Source organism: Bacillus rossius, chromosome 1, assembly GCF_032445375.1.
Source record: "Bacillus rossius redtenbacheri isolate Brsri chromosome 1, Brsri_v3, whole genome shotgun sequence".
Lineage (NCBI taxonomy): Eukaryota > Metazoa > Arthropoda > Insecta > Phasmatodea > Bacillidae > Bacillus > Bacillus rossius.
In genome coordinates, this window is record NC_086330.1 from 199,379,541 (window position 1) to 199,401,952 (window position 22,412).

The 22,412-nt window shown below is 37.5% G+C and overlaps 1 protein-coding gene across 1 annotated transcript in view; it reads left to right on the top strand.

The window, feature by feature from the left end:
- Positions 1-340: 340 nt before the first annotated feature.
- LOC134527235 (putative peptidyl-prolyl cis-trans isomerase dodo) overlaps positions 341-22,412 on the top strand; it is a 123,165-nt gene continuing 101,093 nt past the window's right edge. The window contains exon 1 of the mRNA XM_063359729.1: positions 341-449. Coding sequence (XP_063215799.1) covers positions 374-449 — 76 coding nt within the window. The 5' untranslated portion in view covers positions 341-373. The remainder of the gene's footprint in view (positions 450-22,412) is intronic.

Consider the following 22,412-nt stretch of genomic DNA (forward strand, 5'->3'; position numbering starts at 1 on the left):
TAGTGACTATTCCGATTCGACACAAATCCGTTTTTTGCCATTGCTTAGGCGGAATAGTCACTATTCTTTTCGACACAAATCCGCGTCCCCTTATCGGGGCGAGTGTCCAGACCTCCCCTTCTTAGACCGTGGCAATGACCAATGAGGGGACCCAAATATCGTAGTTTCGCTGTTCACTTGCCGAATAAACAAAAGTTTTAAAACGCTATGTGACTGTTCATTGGTTTAAGTAGGGCACAGTTGGACCAAAATAACAACATTTAACCAATAGAAATTAACTTAACAAAACTAAAACAGTAAAGGAAAACCTGAATTGAGATAACTTTCCGTTCTGTTTGTTACACAGACTACCGACATCCGCTTATTACAAACAATGGCGTCTTCCGGTACAGAAATGGCGGAGGAAGAATTGCCGTCAGGTTGGGAAAAACGGTTAAGCCGTTCAACCGGTGTGTTTACTCATTGCCTCAATAATTCATGAATAATGATAATATTAATTTAAGTTTCCCTTGAAGTTAAATCATAATTTTATGAAATGAAGTAGTTTTTATGTCTCTTGTTTACATTATGAGTAAAGGATCAATACATAGAAAATGTGTCAATTATTGTAGTTTACAAAGAATTGGTGTTTTTGTGTTTGGGGTAGTGTAAATAATTGTTGTCTTGTTCACTTATGATGCGAGATTTTTTTAGATTATCATGATAGATGAATTGTAAATACGTACACAAAAGTAAATAATGCTTTCGTCGCGGCTTTTCCTCAAAGTAAAAAACAAAATTAGGAAAATACCGTTTTTGCAACACTAGATACGTTCCTGTACTTAATCCGAACAGCGTTAATAAATTCCTACTAACTAGTTTCTGAGAAATCGAAGTTTTTAGCTCTCAATTCAATACCTCTGCATTGCTGCTACTGATGCAATAAATTGTTTACTCGTGTTGGTTTGTATTTGTTTTGAACTTTATTCAAATATTTTGAATGGTCGATTAGTTAAGGTTAGCTACATTAAAAAATACTTTCAAACATTGTGGACAATATAATATTTCTTATGGTTGCTTAGGGATTACCAATTTAAGATGTACCTATCGTTACCTAATCGACCGTTTACATGATTACACAGTATTTTTAATGTAGACATACTAACCCAACTCCACAATATTATAAAGTATTTTTTACATTGCTAACTTAATTGTAACCCAACGAATCGTTCATTACTACATGATTCAAAATATTACTTTAAATGAAATGAAAAAATAAAATGTACTTTCTTAATTCAGAGACATTTGGACAAACAACCAACAAGTATATTTACTTTTATTATAAAACAATACCCCTATGGGTAAACAATAAATTGTGGCAGCACCAGTCATGCACAGGTATTTTAATGTAAGTGTGATTTCTCATAAACTATTATGTATTTATTAATGCTGTTTTCCGGTTAAATACAGGAACATGTCTAGTGTTGGAAGATGGTATTTTCGTAATTTAATTTTACTTTGCAGTAAGGCCGCGACGAAAGATATTTACCTAAAGTCGTACTTTTAGACAGTTTTTCGGATATCAAGTTTTAAATAGTTAAATAATTTGGCGTAGTGTCCTTTTACATATCAACGCACTGGAATGGTTATGTTTGTTTTGCGTATATTTGATCAGGCTGGTACGATGCAATTTGTTAATTCGATGGACTAATGAGTCCATGGGTTTGATGGGACGATAGAAATGTATCCCCTCGGAAAGGGTACCTTTCATACTTTTGGTGGCGGTAGTGTAGCTGGGTAGAAACTGGAAAAGTACCCTTTCCGATTTCTTAAAATGTTTCGGTTTTAATGCAAATATGCACTGGAAAGGTATCACATAATTTCATACCTAGTATTTTTAATGTAGCTATACTAACCCAACCAACCGTCCACAATATTTTTAAGTAATTTTTTTTATATTGCTTATGATCTTAACCCATGAATCGGTACTTACGACATGATTCAAAACTACTTCAAATGAAATTTAAAAAAAAAATACTTTCTTAATTGTTAAGTTATGACTTTGATTGAACTACGAAAGAGCCAAATTTTGAAAGGGTACCTTTCCTGTTTATTTTCTGCTGTGTCATTGTACAGAAAATCCAGAAAGGTACCCTTTCCGAGGGGATACCTTTCCAGTGCATATTTTCATTAAAACCCAAACATTTTAAGAAATCTGAAAGGGTACCCAGCTACACTACCACCACCAAAAGTATAAAAGGTATCCTTTCTAAGGGGATACAATTCAGCCCCCCCAGCTACATTAAAAATACTTTCAAATAGGTATAACTAATGGTTGCTTAGGAATTACCAATTTATGATGTAGCTATCCTGACATAACCAACCGTTCACACTATTTTACAGTATTTTTTATGTAGCTATACAAACCTAATCAACCGTCCACACTTTTAAAAGTATTTTTAATTTTCTTCTACTATTCTCTAATTTCTCCTTCACATTAGTCTATGAAAGATGAAAGATGAAAGATGACATGCACCTATTTATCCTGTAATATGTGCTACTAAGTTGCTCATGCGAGCTGCAAACTTCGGTAATCTTCGGTGAATTTCAGAACTTTTCGGACCTCGGAATGGACTTGTGTGAACTGGTTGCTACAGTACGTTGTAATTCCTAAGCAACAATTAAAATAATTTTATAGTATTTTTAATGTATCTGTACCAACGTAACTACTCGTCCATCATATAATAAAGTATTTTTAATATAGCTAACTAATCTAAAAGACTATTTCACAATGTAACAAATTTGTAACATCTGTACCGAACATGCACAAATGCGGCCTTGGAACGGACTGTTTTGAATATTAGATATGCAGATTCTGTAATTCTTCATGTATAAGAACATAAAAAAAATAGTGACTACTGCATCAATGCATAGGTACATATTACATTATAAGCCATAAACAGTGATTTCTCAGAAACCAGTTAGAATATAAAGATGCTGTTTCGAAGTTAAATACAGGAATGTTTCTAGTTTACAAAAAAAAAGTATTTTCTGAATTTTCTTATTATTTTCAGAAAAGCCATGACGTAAGAAAATTACCAAAGCATCTATTGCTGATGTATAATAAGTACCAGGGTTTAATCGTGGTAAAGTCATGTGACTTTGCTATCCTTGATTTTCTCAATTTTTGTGTTTAGTGTTTGTATACATTTATCTCAAGTGACTTAAGTGACAGCACATTAAAACTTAAAAAACAATTTTTATTTTTATTTATACACAAAATGTTGCACTATGCTTGTTTTATTTTAACAATAAAAAAAATTATAATAACTTAACTTACCCTGAAAATACTACAGTATAATACTACCGATTATAACATATAGGTATAAATAATAGGTATAAATCATAATAGGTATTATAATTATTTCAGTTCATTTAATTACCTTGTTAAAAAAATTATTAAAAATATTTTATGTTGTTTTATAGTATATCACATCTTATGAAATATGGTTGGTCATAATCTGCATGCTAGAAATCACATTTACGATGTCATGCCACTGTTAATGTGACTCGGTATCTGCTAACTTTTTTAAGCAGTGCACTTTAACATGTTTTGAATACTGTGTTAGATGTGCTCGTTGATGGTAATCTAGCGTGCCATTTCACAGATGATAACTCTCCCCAGGTTACTCAATGGCGCTATGGTGCTTTGGTATCTAAATATTTGGCCTATGTCTGATATTTTAACTGTGATATAAATGGTATGTTACCTGTGTCTTGCAATCTGAATAAGATGATTGTATTTTTTTTTTTTTTAACGTCGACCCAAGTGTCTCCTCGGCTCCTTCAGGCCGTTATGCCTCGTCAACATCCTCCCTTGCGATACTTGTGCACCGACTGTGAAGTGCGACAGAAAGGGACGCACCCGCGTGCGCCCTAGTATGCCAGTGGGCTTCTTTTTGTGTAAATAATTATGCTTTTTATGTAGTTTTAAATGGTCACGAGCCTTAACAATTTGTATATTATGTAATCGTAACTAATTAATTCATGTGTAGATTTACTTTTTAATTAATTACTCACTAAAGTTGTGTTAATATTTCTGTGATTTTTCTCAAGTGCTTATGCCGTGCTAGTTATGTAATCGCAGCCTGGCGCGTCGCGGGGCAGGCCTCTCCCACGCTGGCCGATTTCTCCCCTCCCCTCCCCCGCGGCCCGCGGGCCTCGGTCCGCTGGCGGGCGGGAGAGCGCAGTGGTGTTCTGGGCGCGATCGAGAGCAGACGTACACGCCGCTCCGCGCTGCTTGTGAGGCGCGTTTTCTCAGCTCGCAGTCCGACGACAGTGAAACGTCACGGTTGGTCTCTGCAGCTGAGCTGCATTCGTTGTGTCGCTCGCCGTATTGAGTTTTATGAGTTTTCCGGGACGTCACCAGACGAACGTCATAGGCCGTGTACGCGCAGTTACGGACCGCCGAACCTCTCGGTCAGTACGAGACTCTTACGTGTCGGACCGCGCACGCGCTGTGCATCATTACAGAGCAATCGTAACCGGGACAATAATTACGGGATTATCTTCCCAGTTTGTGTCGGGACGTATTAACGGACAAGATTTTCTTCCGGGAGTCCGAGTCGCAGTGGGGAGGGCGCTCATTCTGCGACGGGTCCGCCAGGCTGCGGCAGGCTCTCTATGCGACAATAAAAGGGGCTCGTGAAACACAACACCGAGTTATCCTTGGAACTGCCTACCATTCTTCCTCCTCACCTAAAATTCCCTCCAGGTCCCGTATTTCCCGGTCCCGGCCACGTTGGCCTGGACCCACACCTCACCGACGAGAGCTGCACGGGCAAGACAGGGCAATTACGCAAACGGGGAATCAGGGATCTAAATCCGAGGGAAGTCATTTGGCGCCCAACTAGTGTGGCTGTAAACACACACGAACGCACTTAAGCGCACGCGGATGCACGTAAGCGCACGCAGACAGGACAGAGGCAGGTGCGGCCGCGCGGCGTGAGAGCGACGCGAACCCGAGACGTCAAGCTAGCGCGCCGGCGAGAGATAACGCGGCGTGAGAGCGACGCGAACTCGAGACGTAAGCGCAAGATTACGTGACTTGGGAGCAATGGGAACCCAAGACGTCGGCGATAGTTATCAAGGCGCGGAAACGTCGCGAACCGGAGACGTTCAGCGCAAGATAACGTGATGTGGGAGCGATGTGAACCGGAGACGGCGGGCGACGCGACAAGGATCGTTGGCGCGACAGATTACGCGACGTGGGAGTGCCACGAACCTGAGATCGCGACGCAGCAAGGATCTTCGGTGCAAGTAAACGCCGCGGGAAGACACAGACTGTATTACCGATCAGCGAGGCACTCCCGATAAGCATGGACGATTTCCAGGAAGCGTACGAGACATGGGCGCAAGCGGACTTTCCAGAGCCCGGCGAGAGCTGCGAGCACTTCGCAGATTATGAGTGCGGATTTTCCTTTGAATACCGGGCGTATGGTAGGACAATGTGTGGTGCGGAGTCATGTCCCGGCGGGACATCTGATGGGCGGATCTGCGAGACGTGCGGGAATCTATGGCACAGGGAGTGTTCACAACTGGTCGTGCCAGAAGAGGAATGGATGTCCGGCTTTACGTGTGACTAGTGCCGAGCGAAGCTGTGTGTGGGTGTTGCCGCAAGTGTCTCGACCACGAGGATCGAGTGGTCACACTGGGTGGACTCCGACACGCTGCGTGAGTCGGCGATACTCCCGATGTCACTGCAACCTACGCCGCCTCCGACACCGCCTCCAACACAGCCCCCGCCCTATGGGGTGGAAACGCTGAGCAGAAGGACATCGCTGCAGACGGAGGAGGCCGCACCCGTCCAGCCCCTGTGGTACGACTGGCACGCGACGTCCGGGTGGATACGACAGGCCGACTCAGACACGCCGCCCCCAACTGCCGTAGGGGCTCACGAGGGGCCTATGCGGTGCTAACCGGCCGTACTGCCACAACTGCTCAGCACGCACATCAACGGCGGCATGCCACAATCGCTCTGCACGCACGACAATGAAAGGCGTGCCACCACCGCTCGCCACGCATGTCAAGGGCGTGCAACATCTGCACGATACCCAGGGCGTGCCACGACCGTCGCCACGCGTGCCACCTTGGAAGCGACGCCGCTGAAGGTGCCACGCCCCTTTCACCTGTCACGCGGGCCACCTTGGAAGCGAACCGCCGCCGCCTGCAGCCGCGCGCGACGCTCAAGGTGCCACGCCCCTTCCACCTGTCACGCAGGCCACCTTGGAAGCGACTCCGCCGCCTGCTGCCGCGCGCGCCGCTGAAAGTGCCACGCCACTTCCACCTGTCACGCGAGCCACCTTGGAAGCGACGCCGGTTGCTGCCGCGCGCGCCGCTGAAGGTGCCACGCCCCTTCCGCCTGTCACGCGGGCCACCTTGGAAGCGACGCCGCCGCCTGCTTCCGCGCACGCCGCTGAAGGAGCCACGCACCTTCCACCTGTCACGCGGGCCACCTTGGAAGCGACGCCGCCGCCTGCTGCCACGCGTGCCGCTGAAGGTGCCACGCCCCTTCTACCTGTCATGCGGGCCACCTTGGAAGCGCCGCCGCCGCCTGCTGCCGCGCGCGCCGCTGAAGGTGCCACGCCCCTTCCGCCTGTCACACGGGCCACCTTGGGAGCGGCACCGCCTGACGCTGAAGGCGCCGCCCACCTCGGCCGGCCCCATGGCGACAGGTACGGTCTGCACTGACACCACGAGGACGACGGACTCCCCAGGTTAGTGCTCCAGTGCAACGGCCCACTGTATCATGTCCATACGAGTAAATGAGAAGCGTTGACGGACATAACGGCCTCGTCAGAGGGGGAACATTTGACGTCGACCCAAGTGTCTCCTCGGCTCCTTCAGGCCGTTATGCCTCATCAACGTCCTCCTTTGCGATACTTGTGCACCGACTGTGAAGTGCGACGATCAGGGACGCACCCGCGTGTGCCCTAGTGTGCCAGTGGGCTTCTTTTTGTGTAAATAATTATGCTTTTTATGTAGTTTTAAATGGTCACGAGCCTCAACAATTTGTATATTATGTAATCGTAAGTAATTAATTCATGTGTAGATTTACTTTTTAATTAATTACTCGCTAAAGTTGTGTTAATATTTCTGTGAATTTTCTCAAGTGCTTATGCCGTGCTAGTAATGTAATCGCAGCCTGGCGCATCGCGGGGCGGGCCTCTCCCACGTCGGCCGATTTCTCCCCTCCCCTCCCCTGCGGCCCGCAGGTCTCGGTCCGCTGGCGGGCGGGAGAGCGCAGTGGTGTTCTGGGCGCGATCGAGAGCAGACGTGCACGCCGCTCCGCGCTGCTTGTGAGGCGCGTTTTCTCAGCTCGCAGTCCGACGGCAGTGAAACGTCACGGTTGGTCTCTGCAGCTGAGCTGCATTCGTTGTGTCGCTCGCCGTATTGAGTTTTACGAGTTTTCCGGGACGCCACCAGACCAACGTCATAGGCAGTGTACGCGCAGTTACGGACCGCCGAACCTCTCAGTGAGTACGAGACTCTTACGTGACGGACTGCACACGCGCTGCGCATCATTACAGAGCAATCGTAACGGGGACGATAATTACGGGATTATCTTCCCAGTTTGTGTCGGGACGTATTAACTGACGAAACTTTCTTCCGGGAGTCCGAGTCGCAGTGGGGAGGGCGCTCATTCCGCGACGGGTCCGCCAGGCTGCGGCAGGCTCTCTATGCGACAATAAAAGGGGCTCGTGAAACGGACAACACCGAGTTATCCTTGGAACTGCCTACCATTCTTCCTCCTCACCTAAAATTCCCTCCAGGTCCCGTATTTCCCGGTCCCGGCCACGTTGGCCTGGACCCACACCTCACCGACGAGAGCTGCACGGGCAAGACAGGGCAATTACGCAAACGGGGAATCAGGGACCTATAGCCGAGGGACGTCAGTGTAGTCTAAAATGTAGACCTAAAACAAAATAAAGCTCTAATCATGATTTTTAATTAACTATATTGGTGTATAAAACATTTCAAATATAAGTAAATAAATTATATATATATATATATATATTCTTGCTATTCAATTTTAATTAATGGCAAGCTTTGGCCTGACAGTCAGCTGTTAGCCTGCACTACATATTTGTAGAGAACAGTTATTGTGAAGGTGTAACTCTCCTTGCCTTTGTAAAACAAGAACAATGACCTACCAGACACTCTGTGTACTGTCTTAACAAATTGGCAAAACATAAAAATATCTTGATTAATTTTTTTCCCCGCAGCAAACATAACCAACCTAAGCACGACGCACAATCCAATTGCAGCGCAAAATACTAATAAAAGCAGACAATTTACAAGCTAAGTACTATGTATAACTACTGATTTCACAAAACCAGACCTTAAGTAGGGGAGTGCTAAACTGACAAATAAAGAACTCCTTAAAAACCTTTATACACCAGCAACCAGCTTACAATGATTTACAATTGGTGTTACCAGTTCCCTGGATATTACATAAAGCTTTGCCAGCAAACATTATTCTGGTTATTAAACATCCTGGTTTCATGAAAATAAACACTATTAGTATTATACATACATTTCTATACTTAAATATTTACCTTAAAATATTACACTAAAACTTAAATGGCCAGATTAATTTGTTCACTGCACAGCACCTACACAAAATCATACTAAACTGTCTTTAAAGTTTATATTGGGAGGCAATATTTTATTTTTATAATTAACTTCACGTAATTCCCAATAATGCTATTTGTAGAAAACAGCTGTCTACAGCAGGGCCATTCCATGAAAATAAGGAAATTTTATTAATTAAATTTTTTTTTTCTGGTTGACTAAACATTACGTAAAAGTTTTTAAAGTTATGGTCTTTGACAAACAATGTTGAATTTTTACTCGTTTAACATTGAACAGTTGTTTTATTGATGCTAATGTGGCTGCCATTCAACTGTTTCTATTTTGCTCATAGAGAGGCTACTTTCAGGTTCTTTGGTAAGTACATGTCACATAAATGAATGTATATTTATATTTAAGTTCAAAATATAGGGTATGCACAAACATATTTCTTGCAAAAAAATAATTTAATAATATTTTATTGCTACAAAATTAATTATTCAATTGAGTGTGTTGAAGATGTCCCGTACGTGACAAATTTAGGTTATGTTTCATGTTTCATCAGGAACAAATTGTTATTATATCTTACTTATACAAATTCAAACTGTATTAGAATGCAGGTAGCTAACCTAATTTTTATATGTTTAATTGCATTAAAAACAACAAAATTTTTGAGATACAATCATGTCCCGTACGTGACGTCACCTATGGGACATATGAAAAATATAATGTTTTACCCAACATATGTAGAATATTTACCTATCTAAAATAACATTTTATGTGTTACATAAATTTATTATTTAAATGTTTTACTTTTAGTAGGTAATCAATTTAATTGGTTTTCAGTGACAAATATGGAATCTTAGAAGACAACAAGTGCTTCTCGGATGAAAAAAATGAGGGAAAAACAAAAGACTGCAGATCCAGATGGTTATCTTGGGAAGGAAAGGAAACGGATTGCAGAACTGAGAAAGAAAAAGAAAATAACAGTGAGAGACAAGGCTGCCCAAAAAATTTATGAAAGAAATAGGAAAAGACTTCAGAGACCAAAGAAAAAGGCTAAAAATGCAGCAAAAGCAAACAGTTCTGATATGTCTTCCTATGGCACACCTTACAGTTGCAAGTAGACATTATCAAAAGCAGTTTGGAAGACTGTAAGGGCCTTACCAAACTCACCACGAAAACAAAAAGCTGTTGTGACATGTCTTGCTAAACACATTGGGGTCATTCCATATGAAATCAACCAGAGGCCTTAACCTCTACACCTTAGATTTTCATGTTTTTTTGTATATTGGTAATATCAACTAAATACATTATAAATCTATTTTTTCTTAAAAAAAATCTTGAGTAGTTTTTTTCGTATAAATGTTTGAAAATTGCAAAAATAGCCAATTTTAGCAATGTTTTGGATCACTCAAATACTTGTAGGTTTCCAACTAATGGTGCTAGAAGGCTGTTTGACAGCTCATTTTAAAGGTCATTGAATGGGCTTCAATTTAATATGTAACATGACCAACTTTGGAATAAAAAATAATATTTATTTGTTTTCAAAATTTTTAATATTGAATTTCTAAAAAACACCATTTTAGATTTTTTTTTTTAAAAAAAGTATGTTATTCCTACATATATTGGTTAGATTTGTGCCAAATTTCAAGGTGGAGAATCAATGGGATCATGAGTAAATAAAAATGAGAAGTTTAGTAGATGCTTAAGGGGGCATGGTAGATAAATAAATGCTTTAAGCGTCAATTGGACGTTATTGGTTTTTGGAAGACAACATTGAAAAACTGCAAAACAACAATCCTACATAATGTCATTTGCCAACTTTATTAGCAGACGTCCTAAAAAGACAATTCTCGGGCGTTGTTTCTTCCGCAGCAATTAAATGTTCGAAATTACCAAGGCAGAAGTTTTGACTTCAAGTAACCTTCAGTTTTTAATTAATGCATTTAGCTCTGGTTCAGATACCATGCCGCCTTAAGAAATAGTTGCAGCAAGGAAGAGTAGCATAATTTTACATAAAATTTTGACTTAGTAAAGTATTCAAATTTTATTGTTATAGACTAAATTTTTTTTACTAATTATAAAACACGGATAACAAATCTTACCTTACATTCATCCAGTGTTCTTTGATTAAACATTTGATCAATATGATAATACAAAGCACGTGATCTTGCTGAACAGATGTAGCCTAAGTTCAAAGCACATGATCTTGCTGAAAGGATGTAGCCTAAGTTATAACTGACAAAACATGTTACTGTGAAATACGATAACTTTTGGTGGCTTGCATGTATATTGGCAAAAAATAATGAGAATAATGAAGTTAAAGTCAGTTTTTTTACATCCCAAAGGACCTGCTGCTTCCTTTTTTTATCCAACACCAAGAGCCGATGTACTAGACATTAGAACTGAAGATCTTCTTAAAAAGGTTGAACCTTGTACAGCTACTGGGATAACTTTTACACTCACTAAAGAAGAGATTGTAGAGACATCAGACCTGCTTGAACGAAGTATGCCACAACCTAAGTGAAAACTGTAAATAATTAAATATATACTAAACATTTTTTCATGAGCATCTACTAAACTTCTCATTTTTATTTACTCATGATCCCATTGATTCTCCACCTTGAAATTTGGCACAAATGTAACCAATATATGTAGGAATAACATACTTTTTTCTAAAAAAAATAATCGAAAATAGTGTTTTTTAGAAATTCAATATTAAAAATTTTGAAAACAAATAAAATTTTTTTTCTTCCAAAGTTGGTCATGTTACATATTAAATTGAAGCCCATTCAATTACCTTTAAAATGAGCTGTCAAACAGCCTTCTAGCACCATTAGTTGGAAACCTACAAGTATTTGAGTGATCCAAAACATTGCTAAAATTGGCTATTTTTGCAATTTTCAAAAATTTATACAAAAAAACTACTCAAGATTTTTTTTTAGAAAAAATAGATTTATAATGTATTTAGTTGATATTACCAATATACAAAAAATCATATAAATCTGAAACATGAAGTTTCTAAATTAATTTTTCATTGGTTGATTTGATATGGAATGACTCATTGGTTTTCAACTGACTACGACAATGGAAGAAAGTATTGCTGGAACTAGAAACAGTTGTAAAGAAGAGACTTCTGTTAAAAATTTTTTCTATCGTCCAGATATAGTATACACATGCCCAGGGATGAAAGATGTATTAACTGTATGGGAAAATGGAAAAAAAGTTAAATTACAAAAACACATTTATGACTATGTTTCTGCATGAAGCATTTTATATATTCAAAGAAGAAAATCCAGATTATAAAATTGGTTACTCTAAATTTTGTAGTCTAAGGCCAAAAAATGTTTTGTTACTTAAAGAGACTCCTGCAGAGCAGTGTGAATGCAGAATACACGAGAACTGCATTTTAAAATTAAGGCCTTAAAACATACATACAACAATGAATTTTGGAAAAATCTGTTGTGCAATGATAGCTTGAACTCTCTGTGTTGGCAGAACCTCTGTGAAGTATGTAGTAATGGGAAAAAAATGGTAGTCCCAAGAGAACCAGATTCTGAAACCACTTGGAAAGAATGGAAGAAAAATGATGAAAACAAAATTAATTAGTTATAAAAGAAGACTGTTTAGGTGATATATATGAAAAATTGATAGCAGATATGCCTAAAATGATGCTCCATGTAAACACCAAAAGAATACAACATGATGAGTTTGAGAAGGACAAAGCAAATGGTGCAAAGCGTGTTCTGGAGGTTGATTTCGCAAATATCTTTCAGTTGTGAGTATCAAAATGAAATACAAAGTGCTTTGTGGTCTCGTGCTAGTGTTGTTTTATTCACTGCTGGTGTTTTTTTGTAATGGAAATTGCAAAACTTATATACTTTGTTCAGACAAAAAAAATAAGGATAAGGACACAGTCTTTGTGTTCTTGGATTTCTTTTACACAGAAATACTAAAAGAAAATTCTGCAATTTCTGAAGAAATAATAAGAAACATCAAATCCACCATTGATAGGCAAAAATATACCTTTATAAAAGTTTTTTGTTATTTTATTAGCTTTAAATTGGTGGGTCAAACATGTGTATGCAATAATAATTGACTGACATTAAGAATTACAAGGAACTACTGCACAACAATGGGTTTTTGAGCAATTTAGGTTAATATTGACTATAGCATTTTACCAGAAATAAAAATAATGTAGGTTTTAAATTTGGCACAGACGTTCCTTTTGGTGTTAAAAATTGATTCTAAAAAGTCCCCATCTCTCAGATGCCGGCTTCATACTTTTTTAAGGCAATAAGGGCGGAAGTGCCGAAATATGCATATCACGACTGTTGCGCGAAAAATATTCATTCAGTTGTATCGTAACTTGTATAAGATGTGAAGTAAAAGGCACTTAGTTATTTAACATCCATTATTGTTGCATAATACATAGCAAAAAAATGAAACCTGATCTAAAATCATTAATGGAACAACACAATAAAAAAATTAACCAGTCCATTAAAGGTCCTCTTCATCAGAACCATCATTGATAACAACATTAGTGTATGTTGCCCCACGACATTTGGCACACATAATACCACACTGCAGTCCAGCCCGCACACACTCACATTTGTAGCTGCATTCACTTTTACAGTTACATGATATCAAATTCAGGAGCTGTTCTGGAGCTGGAGGAAGGGATGTTGTTATAGGAACAAATGTGCCACTCACACTTTTCCATCCCCACTCAACAGGATCTAATGAATGGCCCAGCCACTCTTGCACCTGTAGGTAAACCCGAAGAGAATGCTGTTCACATGCAGCACTGGTTGGTGGAAGAGAGGCTAGCTGGAAAGAAGCACTAACAGGCATCTTTACTAGCTTGCAGGTATACATATATACTCTTTTTTTCATCCAAAGTGGAATAGTTATCATGTCCCTGATACATTGCAATTGCAAACTTTTCTCCAGCTTCAATAACGATCTTCTTGTCCGCATGTGGACATGTAAAAACATGTACTGTTCTCCGAATGGAAACATCGTTCTTGATGATGTTCCATGCTTGCTTCTTTCCCTTACCGAAGAAAGCACTGGTTGTATCTGATCCGGTCATAGCATGACAAAAAAAAAAATATAGTTTTTCCTTTCACCAATGCCCTGCTGAATAGCTGATATACTGTAAATCTTTCCTGTTGTCTTGCTTGAGGGTGGATGGACAATTTCAATGTGTGCATCTTCTTCTGACCTCGCAGTCAACATCACAAGGATGTCTGTATCAGTAGCTATTACTTTTACACAACAGATTGTTGAATACTGAAGAGCAATAGCTGCTATAGTGGTATCAGCATCTCCTGAGCACTGAATGGTGTGATGACCTGAAACTCGAAAATAAGTTACTAATAATTTGATGAGCCTATTTTTGTTATGACCATTCCTCAGAAAGTCTATTTGCGTCGATGTAACAACATTGTTAGCAGCTATTGAAATATCGGTGGAAGACCTCCCTGCAGAATGCCGCCTTCGCTCTTCCTCTTTAGTGGTTAACTTGTCATAACCATCAAACAGTACAGTTGCTGTCACAGAAAATTTTTTTTTTGGACGAATGTAACATAAGCCTCACATATTTGACCAAATCCGCCCGGTGCTACGCTGTAGCGCACAGATGACACACACAAGGAGGGCTGAGTATATATACGAATAAGGTATTTCAATACATATTTTCTACAATTGCAATAGGATAAAATATGTAAAATACAAGTTAACTTAGAATATTGCAGTTTTATGCAATTTGTGCTTGTGTAGAGCAGCAAATTTACTTCCAATATTATTATAAATAAGGTTTAATTTTGTAATAAAGTAATAAATTTTGACCAAATTTTGATATATTAGAATGAATATTTTTCGCGCAACAGTCGTGATATGCATTATTCGGCACTTACGCCCTTATTGCCTTAAAAAAGTACGAAGCCGGCATATGAGAGTTGGGGACTTTTTAGGATCAATTTTTAACACCCAAAGGAACGTCTGTGCCAAATTTAAAACCTGCATTATTTTTATTTCTGGTAAAATGCTATAGTCAATATTAACCTAAATTGCTCAAAAACCCATTGTTGTGCAGTAGTTCCTTGTAATCCTTAATATGTCAGTAAATTATTATCGCATACACATGTGTTACCCACCAATATATAGCTAATAAAATAACGGATAACTTTTATAAAGGTATATTTTTGCCTATCAGTGGTGGATTTGATGTAACTGGTGATTGTATAGAGCAGTTATGCATTTTACTTCCATTAGTTGAGTATAAATTAGGTTATAAGATAATTTTTGCGGTGTATAAAGTAATAAAAACGAATGATTAAGGACTAAGGGCCCTTAACTTTAAAATATTTAACAAATTTTGATATATTACAATGAATATTTTTCGCACAACAGTCGTGATATGCATATTTCGGAACTTACGCCCTTATTGCCTTAAAAAAAGTATGAAGCCGGCATCTGAGAGATGGGGACTTTTTAGGATCAATTTTTAACACCCAAAGTAATGTCTGTGCCAAATTTCAAAACTACATTATTTTTTTTAGGTTTGCTCGATTTTTCCCCTAAAATTTCTGGGCTATTGATGTCAGTCGCTTAACAGTTCCCCCAATTCTATCACAAGATGATTTGCCATGGCTTGTGGCAAAGAATGACCAAGAAGCTGTGAGCTGAAAATCTTGTGTGTGGTGGCACAAATTGAGAATATTCTTGCAGTCCTTGTACTGAGCAGCACAACCATCACTTAAATAATGTATGTGTTTTACATGAGGCAGGTGTCTTTTAACATATGTGACTATTTCTGGCTGTGTTTTATACACCATGGAAACATCATGATCCAAATCATTTGACAAAAAACAATGACTGCTTGTTTTCAAATTAGCATTGTCTGAATTTTTGTTGTAAATGACTACTGGATGAACTGTACATTGACTATTGGTCCAATGGTATCCTTGTCCTTCATTTTGGATAACGAAGGAAAAATTTTCACTGAAATCTAATAAAGCTATAACTTCTCTTTCACTTTTTTTCTCTTTCAGCTGCTTGAGGTAGTCCGATTGTTTCTTTGTGGTATATGAATGGGGTATGAGGAGTTCCATTTTATGTACTAAAATTTCCACAAAGTCTTCTACACTTGAGGTAAGGGTTTGTAATTGTGTTCGGTCTGTACTGACCCACTGTTGATATTCAATCACATCATCTGGATCACAGTCTAAAGTATGATATAGATGCTGCTTTAGAGTATCTGGAGAAGGACATTCCTCACATTGTCTTAGCATACAGGCAGGATTTAAAATGTCACATACAAGATACAAAATAAGTGAACTATACTTTTCACCTATACAAAGACAGTGAAGAAGTAATTCAACATTTTGGTTTATAGTGCACACACAGACGGAATTGGTTCCAGAACTTCCAGCTAAAACGCACCATTTAGGATGCAAAATACAAAACTTTGAAAACCCTACCTTGAGAGATGGATATTTTGCCTTTAAGGGGCCCGCCTACATAGCCTTGAAATGCCCTGCCGCGCTCAAAAATTGTGTTTCTTCCACCAAGTGCCGTGGTGGTTCGAAGAAACATTCAAGCTTCCCCCCCCCCTACCCTGCTGTGTTCTTCCGTATTTTACAACAACAGGAGGGGTAGGGGTTACTCGGCTTATCGCTCTTCTCCGGCCGTACACGAACTTCGTTCCATACTGCGAACGAAAAGGGGCAAGGGAATAACAAAAACTGGTGGCCAGCGTAGCGGGCCACGGCTGGAGTTCGCCTGTCTGCTACCCCACGGCATTTAGTCCAGGAAACAAGGCACAAACATTGAAAAAATTTGTCGGAAACTGAATTTTTGCACAGTGGTAGAGTTGACTAAGCTTAACAACATACCGAAAGTTTACCGCATTAGACCTTGTGCGTATCACCGAAAAAGTGCATTTTAGTTCTAGATGACGACTTGCAGCAGTCCATTAAAATACTTCTTTTTCATATAGTTTGTAACGTAGACTCTCCGTAAACTTATCAAAATAATCTATAAACGCTATTTACACATTCGTGTTATAAATATTCCAAAGAATGATATTAAAGATAATATATGCATCGATTAAATCATAAAATACTTTTTTTATATCTGTCACCCAGATAAAAATATTATTTACACAAAGCTGAAAAGCCTAATGCGAAACATTTCCTTATAAATGTTTTTGTGTATTATTTTAGCTTTAATGTAGTATTTTTATAAAGAGTATAGGTTAATAAGTTTGCGTTCTAGAGAGGCCCGAGTGTCACAGCGTGTATCGTTCTGTGGCGCGGCGGTTGCAACTCTCACAGCCGGCGCGACATAGCGTCACTAATTACACTTGGTCTTATTTATCTATTTTATACGATAGAGTGTATTTAATTTACACCTATAAAGATATATACTATTGGTTTTCCTTTATGAACCAGTCTTTATACAGTGTAAAAATCAACTCTTAAATGATTTCTGTTAGAAATGTTTCAGTCGAAAACACAAAGAGACCTTTGATTTCCATCTGTTGGTAGATATTATATTTTAAAAAAAGGATTCAAACTAAAAATTATATATAACAATTAATTATTGTTTATAATCCTAATTCATCATTTTATTTTCAACCAGACAATGCAAGATTTTTAACCAAGCCTTTATCCGAAAATGTGTTAAGATTTTGAAATCTTAAAAAATTAGTTTGATGCTTCATAAAAAGTACGAAAATATAAATTGTCAATTACCTACAAAGTCAGGTTTTTTCTCTTTTATCATATCATTACTATAATTCAATTATTTTTTCTAAAATAAATAAATCAAGGGGTCTATTGTAAAATATTTAGCATAAATGATTAAGCTATTTTAAGTTGAATTGTGTGCTGGCTAGCAGCCTTCGTTAAATCTCTATAATTAGACCAGGAAACAAAGTATTCATCGTCAATACTTTTTCAAAAGCCGAATTTTTGTACAGTGGTAGATTATACTATGCTTAATAACATACCGAAAGTTTACCGCTGTAGACCTTGTGCGTATCACCAAAAACATGCAGATAAGTCCTAAATAATAGCTTCTTGAACGCTCCACAATATTTTCAACCCGTTAACGTTATTACTATTGTAGACATTCAGTAAAAAAAACATAATTAAAAACATCTTTTTACGTAATAAAATGTAAAGTTTGTATATGTTTTATTACATATGCAATACTTTAATAATATTAGGAAAAGATTTTTATCCAAATATATGAAGAATGGAATTATTTATTACAGTTATATAAATTGACTGACATGAAAATTAAGATAAATACATTTTATGTATTTTTTATGCTTTAAATTGGTATATTTGTTAAGATGGTTGTATAATTGATTGGCTGCAGAAGTGTTCTGAGTGTGGTAGTGTGCATTGTACTGCGGCGATGTTGAAGTCGCTCGGACCGGGACGATTTTCGTTCCTATGAATTGAAGCTTTTTAATGCATTGAAAAATTAAAAGTTTACAGCCGCAAACCTTGAACGTCACACCAAAAAGTGTATTTCAGCCCAAAATGGTAATATTTTACAATGATCTACAAAAAAGCATTTCATAAATGCAATTTATGTAGTGTACTCTTAACATGAACAACAAAATAATCTAAAGACATTGCCCTATATGATTATAGTGATAAAAATTACATAATTCTTAGATATTTTTATTGATAGACAAGTAAAATCGTAAAAGTTAATAAAACCAGAATTATACTATTTAATGGAAAAATAAACAAATTATATATATATAGAGAGTTCAATGGGAAAAAACGCTTTTATAAACGTTGTTGCATATTTGTTTGGCTTTAAATTAGTGTATTTGTTTAGAGTCTGGTACAATTTATCTGGCCACTGAAGCGTTCTGAGCTGCGTAGTGTACCGCACTGCAGCGATGCTATGAGTCGCTCGCGCTGGGCACACTACGCAGCTGAGGACGCTCCAGCAGTCAGAAAAAATCATACCAGACTCATAAAATATATACCAATGTTACGCTTATGAAATATGCAACAACGTTTATTTAATCAATTTTTACGTCGGGCTCTTCATATTTATGTAATTTGTATTTATATTTCCATAAAATTGAGTAAAATATGTTTTCTTAACTTCAATGATTTTAATTGTCTATTAATGATAAGAAGTTACAACTTTGTGATTTTTATCACTGTCATTATGTATGGCAATGTTTTTTCGATTATTTTGGTGTCCATATTGAGAGTTAACTATCTATATTACATTTATGAAATGCCTTTTTTTTTTTGGATCGTTGCAGAACATATCATTTAGGACTTAACTGCACGTTGTTGGTGTGACACTAATGGTTAACGGTGGTAAACGTTTTATATGTTACTAAGAATACTTTTTACTGCTTCTGTACCAAATTTCAGATTTGGGATAATCTTCCATACATTAAAAACCTTTGTTTTCTAACAGTGAAAATCGTCCCAGTCCTTGTACCTAAATTTTAATGAAAAATCCTTTTTCCTAATATTATTATAATATTGCATGTTTAGAAAAACATAAAGGGAAGTTTTTCAATTAGGTTTATAATGTGGAATTTTGTTATGTTAATATGGTTTTATTAACTGAATGTTTTATATAATAATGAAGTCTACGGAGTGCAATATTGTGGAAAGCACAAAAAAAAAGGGACTAAATGCACGTTTTCGGTGTGATGCACAAGGATTACGAGATAAACTTTTTTTTATGTTATTAAAAAAGAATGATATTACCACTTTACTTAATTTATGTGTGGGTAAAAAATTCCAGAAATCTTGATTTCGTAAGAGCGAAATTCGTTCCTGCTCTTGCGACTGTAGCACCGTACCCACGCAACATTATTTCGCTCGGAACGCTCTAGCATTGTAATAATTTAGGCTAGCGTTTTGCAAAGTATGTCATTTTAAAGCTTAAGTAATTCGCAAAAATTTTCAATTAAGTTGTTATTACGTCAGACCATTCGTTTATATTATAATCAGTTTATTATGTCCTTTATTGAGATAAAAAAAACTCATTAAATTAATTAATAGATTTATATCACACCTTTAATATTACCTTCCTGAATTTGTTTCAACGTGAATGTGTTAAATAGCATTTCCAGATTATTTTGATAATTTTACGGAGAGTCTACGTTTAAAACTATATGAATGGAATGTATTTTAATGGACTGCTGCAAGTCGCTGTCATCTAGAACTTAACTGCTCTCTTTCCGTGATATGCACAATAACTACAGCGGTAAACTTTCGATATGTTATTAAGCATAGTTGACTTTACCACTGTGCAAAAATTCAGCTTTGGACAAATTTTTTCGAGGTTGAAACCTTTGTTTCCTGACCTGATTTACGCACTATGATGGACACTAAGTGAGCGTTTGTGTAATTAGATTTGACAGAAAATATAAGTTTTTTCCCAACGAAATTTTTTTTGACGATTCATGTCACAGCTTTACTGTGTGAGAAATACAACTTTGCTAATATTCTAAAGAATATACGGTGGGGAAAAATTAACATGTTTTATGTTTATGGCTTCTTTGGAATTTTTTGTATCATTTAATTTTGTATAATATGTGAATATTTGCAATAGTTAATATACTCATACTTGGATAATAAATTTAGATAAGTTTTCCGAAAATCAGTATCTATAAATATGCTATTGAAAACAGCCGATTGCAAGAAATACAAGCAACAGGATATTACCGGTTGTTTTAACCATTACAAACTATTTTCTTTAATTCGTTAAAAAAATCTAGTGCCTAAAAATAAGTTAAACGGCCTAACTATGTATCTAGATATTATGTATGATAAACCTGTCTGACAGAGCATTGGCTGGAAAACATAGAAATCCCAGCTACAAATCTTCGTGGCTACAAAATAAGTAACTACTACTGCATTCAAGTATATAAATGCGGAGGAGCTAATTTTTGCCACTTCTATATATTATCGATTATAAAAAATGTACTTCATGCGTACAGAGTTTGTAATAATAAAAATTCTATTAATGATCGCACAATAGTAACTTGCTGTTCTACAAATCTAGATGAATATTTGTTTTCTATTGATGTCAAAGAAAATTATCTCAGTGGCAATACTACGCAGTTACTAATTATGACATAGCAGCATAGCTAGACAGTACATTAGTAAACTGAATTTTTAATACACATAATCATATTAATTTTAACCGCCTTGTGTAAAATAAATGATGAACAACACCAAAGCATAATGATTCTATGGAAATTATGTTTACCGATTTCCATTGTCAGCTTTGTTTACATTTTGAAGAAGCTTTTCATTGAAAACTGTGAAACATGCATTACCAGAAACACAAGCTCAATTACTCAAGGTGTAAAAACGTCGCCTGGATCTCAAAAGACCTAACATACCAGGAAAGACATAATAATCCAAACTCACTAAATTACGATAGTCATTATAATAATATAACAGTGCCTCGAGATATGGCCAAATCATATTCTTCCTTTCCTGCAGCTTCCATTTCCTCCCAAGCGGCATTGTGTATCACCGATGACAAACTCCTTTGGTGCCTCTGGAAAGTCTCTTTGATCATGCATGGAATGTCTAATGTTGATGTGATGTCCCTCATTTGTGTATAACCTTGTCCCGTTATCAGCATGCTGGTAGTCCAAGCGTCATTAATATTCATCTGAGATTGTTTTGATGTGTTCTCTGTATTTAGTGTTTCAACTGTTCCCCACATTGAACACCGAAAGTAAAAAATGCTCTGCATTCCTCGTCTTGCTTTAAAAAATTCCATGTTGCTGAAAGAGCAGTCAAACATCTTGCTATGTTGGCTTATTTTTGAAATTTGCGAAAACAGGCCATTCAAATCGGATATTTCAGATGAACAAGATGTTCCGGCAAATAATTCTATCAATTTTGTTGTCCCATGAGCACTTCTTTGTGGCGTAGAAAACCATTTAGAGCAGCCCACCCCATCTGCAGGTTTTAGACTTGTGGAATATATTGAAACAACGCGAATATCATGAGACCTAAAACAGAAAAATTTTACATAGGTATAATATAAATATTTACATCATAATGTGTATTTCTATAAAACTCGCTGTACAAGAAATGAAAATTTAAATATGATTTAAGCTACAGTGAAAATATCTTTCACCTGGTTACTAAAAACAATGTTACCTACTCGAAACGATGTGAATGAAGTATCTTGTAACTTTGAGAGAAAGGTATACGAGTCGTGTCTTCGCTAGATTATACAGGACTCTGGCACAATAGGACGTGCTGTATGCTATGTGCGTTGTGCACTGTGTAGTTAGTTTTTTTGTTCACCTTCCCTTCCCCCCCCCCCCCCCCCCCCCCCATTTATTTACCCGATAACATACCGAAGGGAAGTGCTGAAATGTTTGCTTTTTTATTTATTAGTATGTTTTAATGATGTTTTACATTTATTGTGTATTTATGTCTGCAGTTGGTTAGAATTTGTCTTGCCTGTGGATATTTTCGCTACTAAAAGTTTATTCGTATTTAAATTGTATTTGTTTTTTTTTTGTGGTAATGGTCAGTGTCACGAAGGTATTATAGTAGTAAATGATGGCATGCCTATGGAGGGTGGAGCATTAAATAATGTTTTTATTCTTAGGATTGTAAGGATAAAAGTAGCACATTCTGAGCTTATCAGAAAAGTATTCAGAGCTTCCCTTGTAAATAAATAAGGCAACTGTTAATTGTATACAGTTAAAATCATCTCTTTTTTTTCTTGTCGTCTTAAGACTATTTTCTATGTAATAT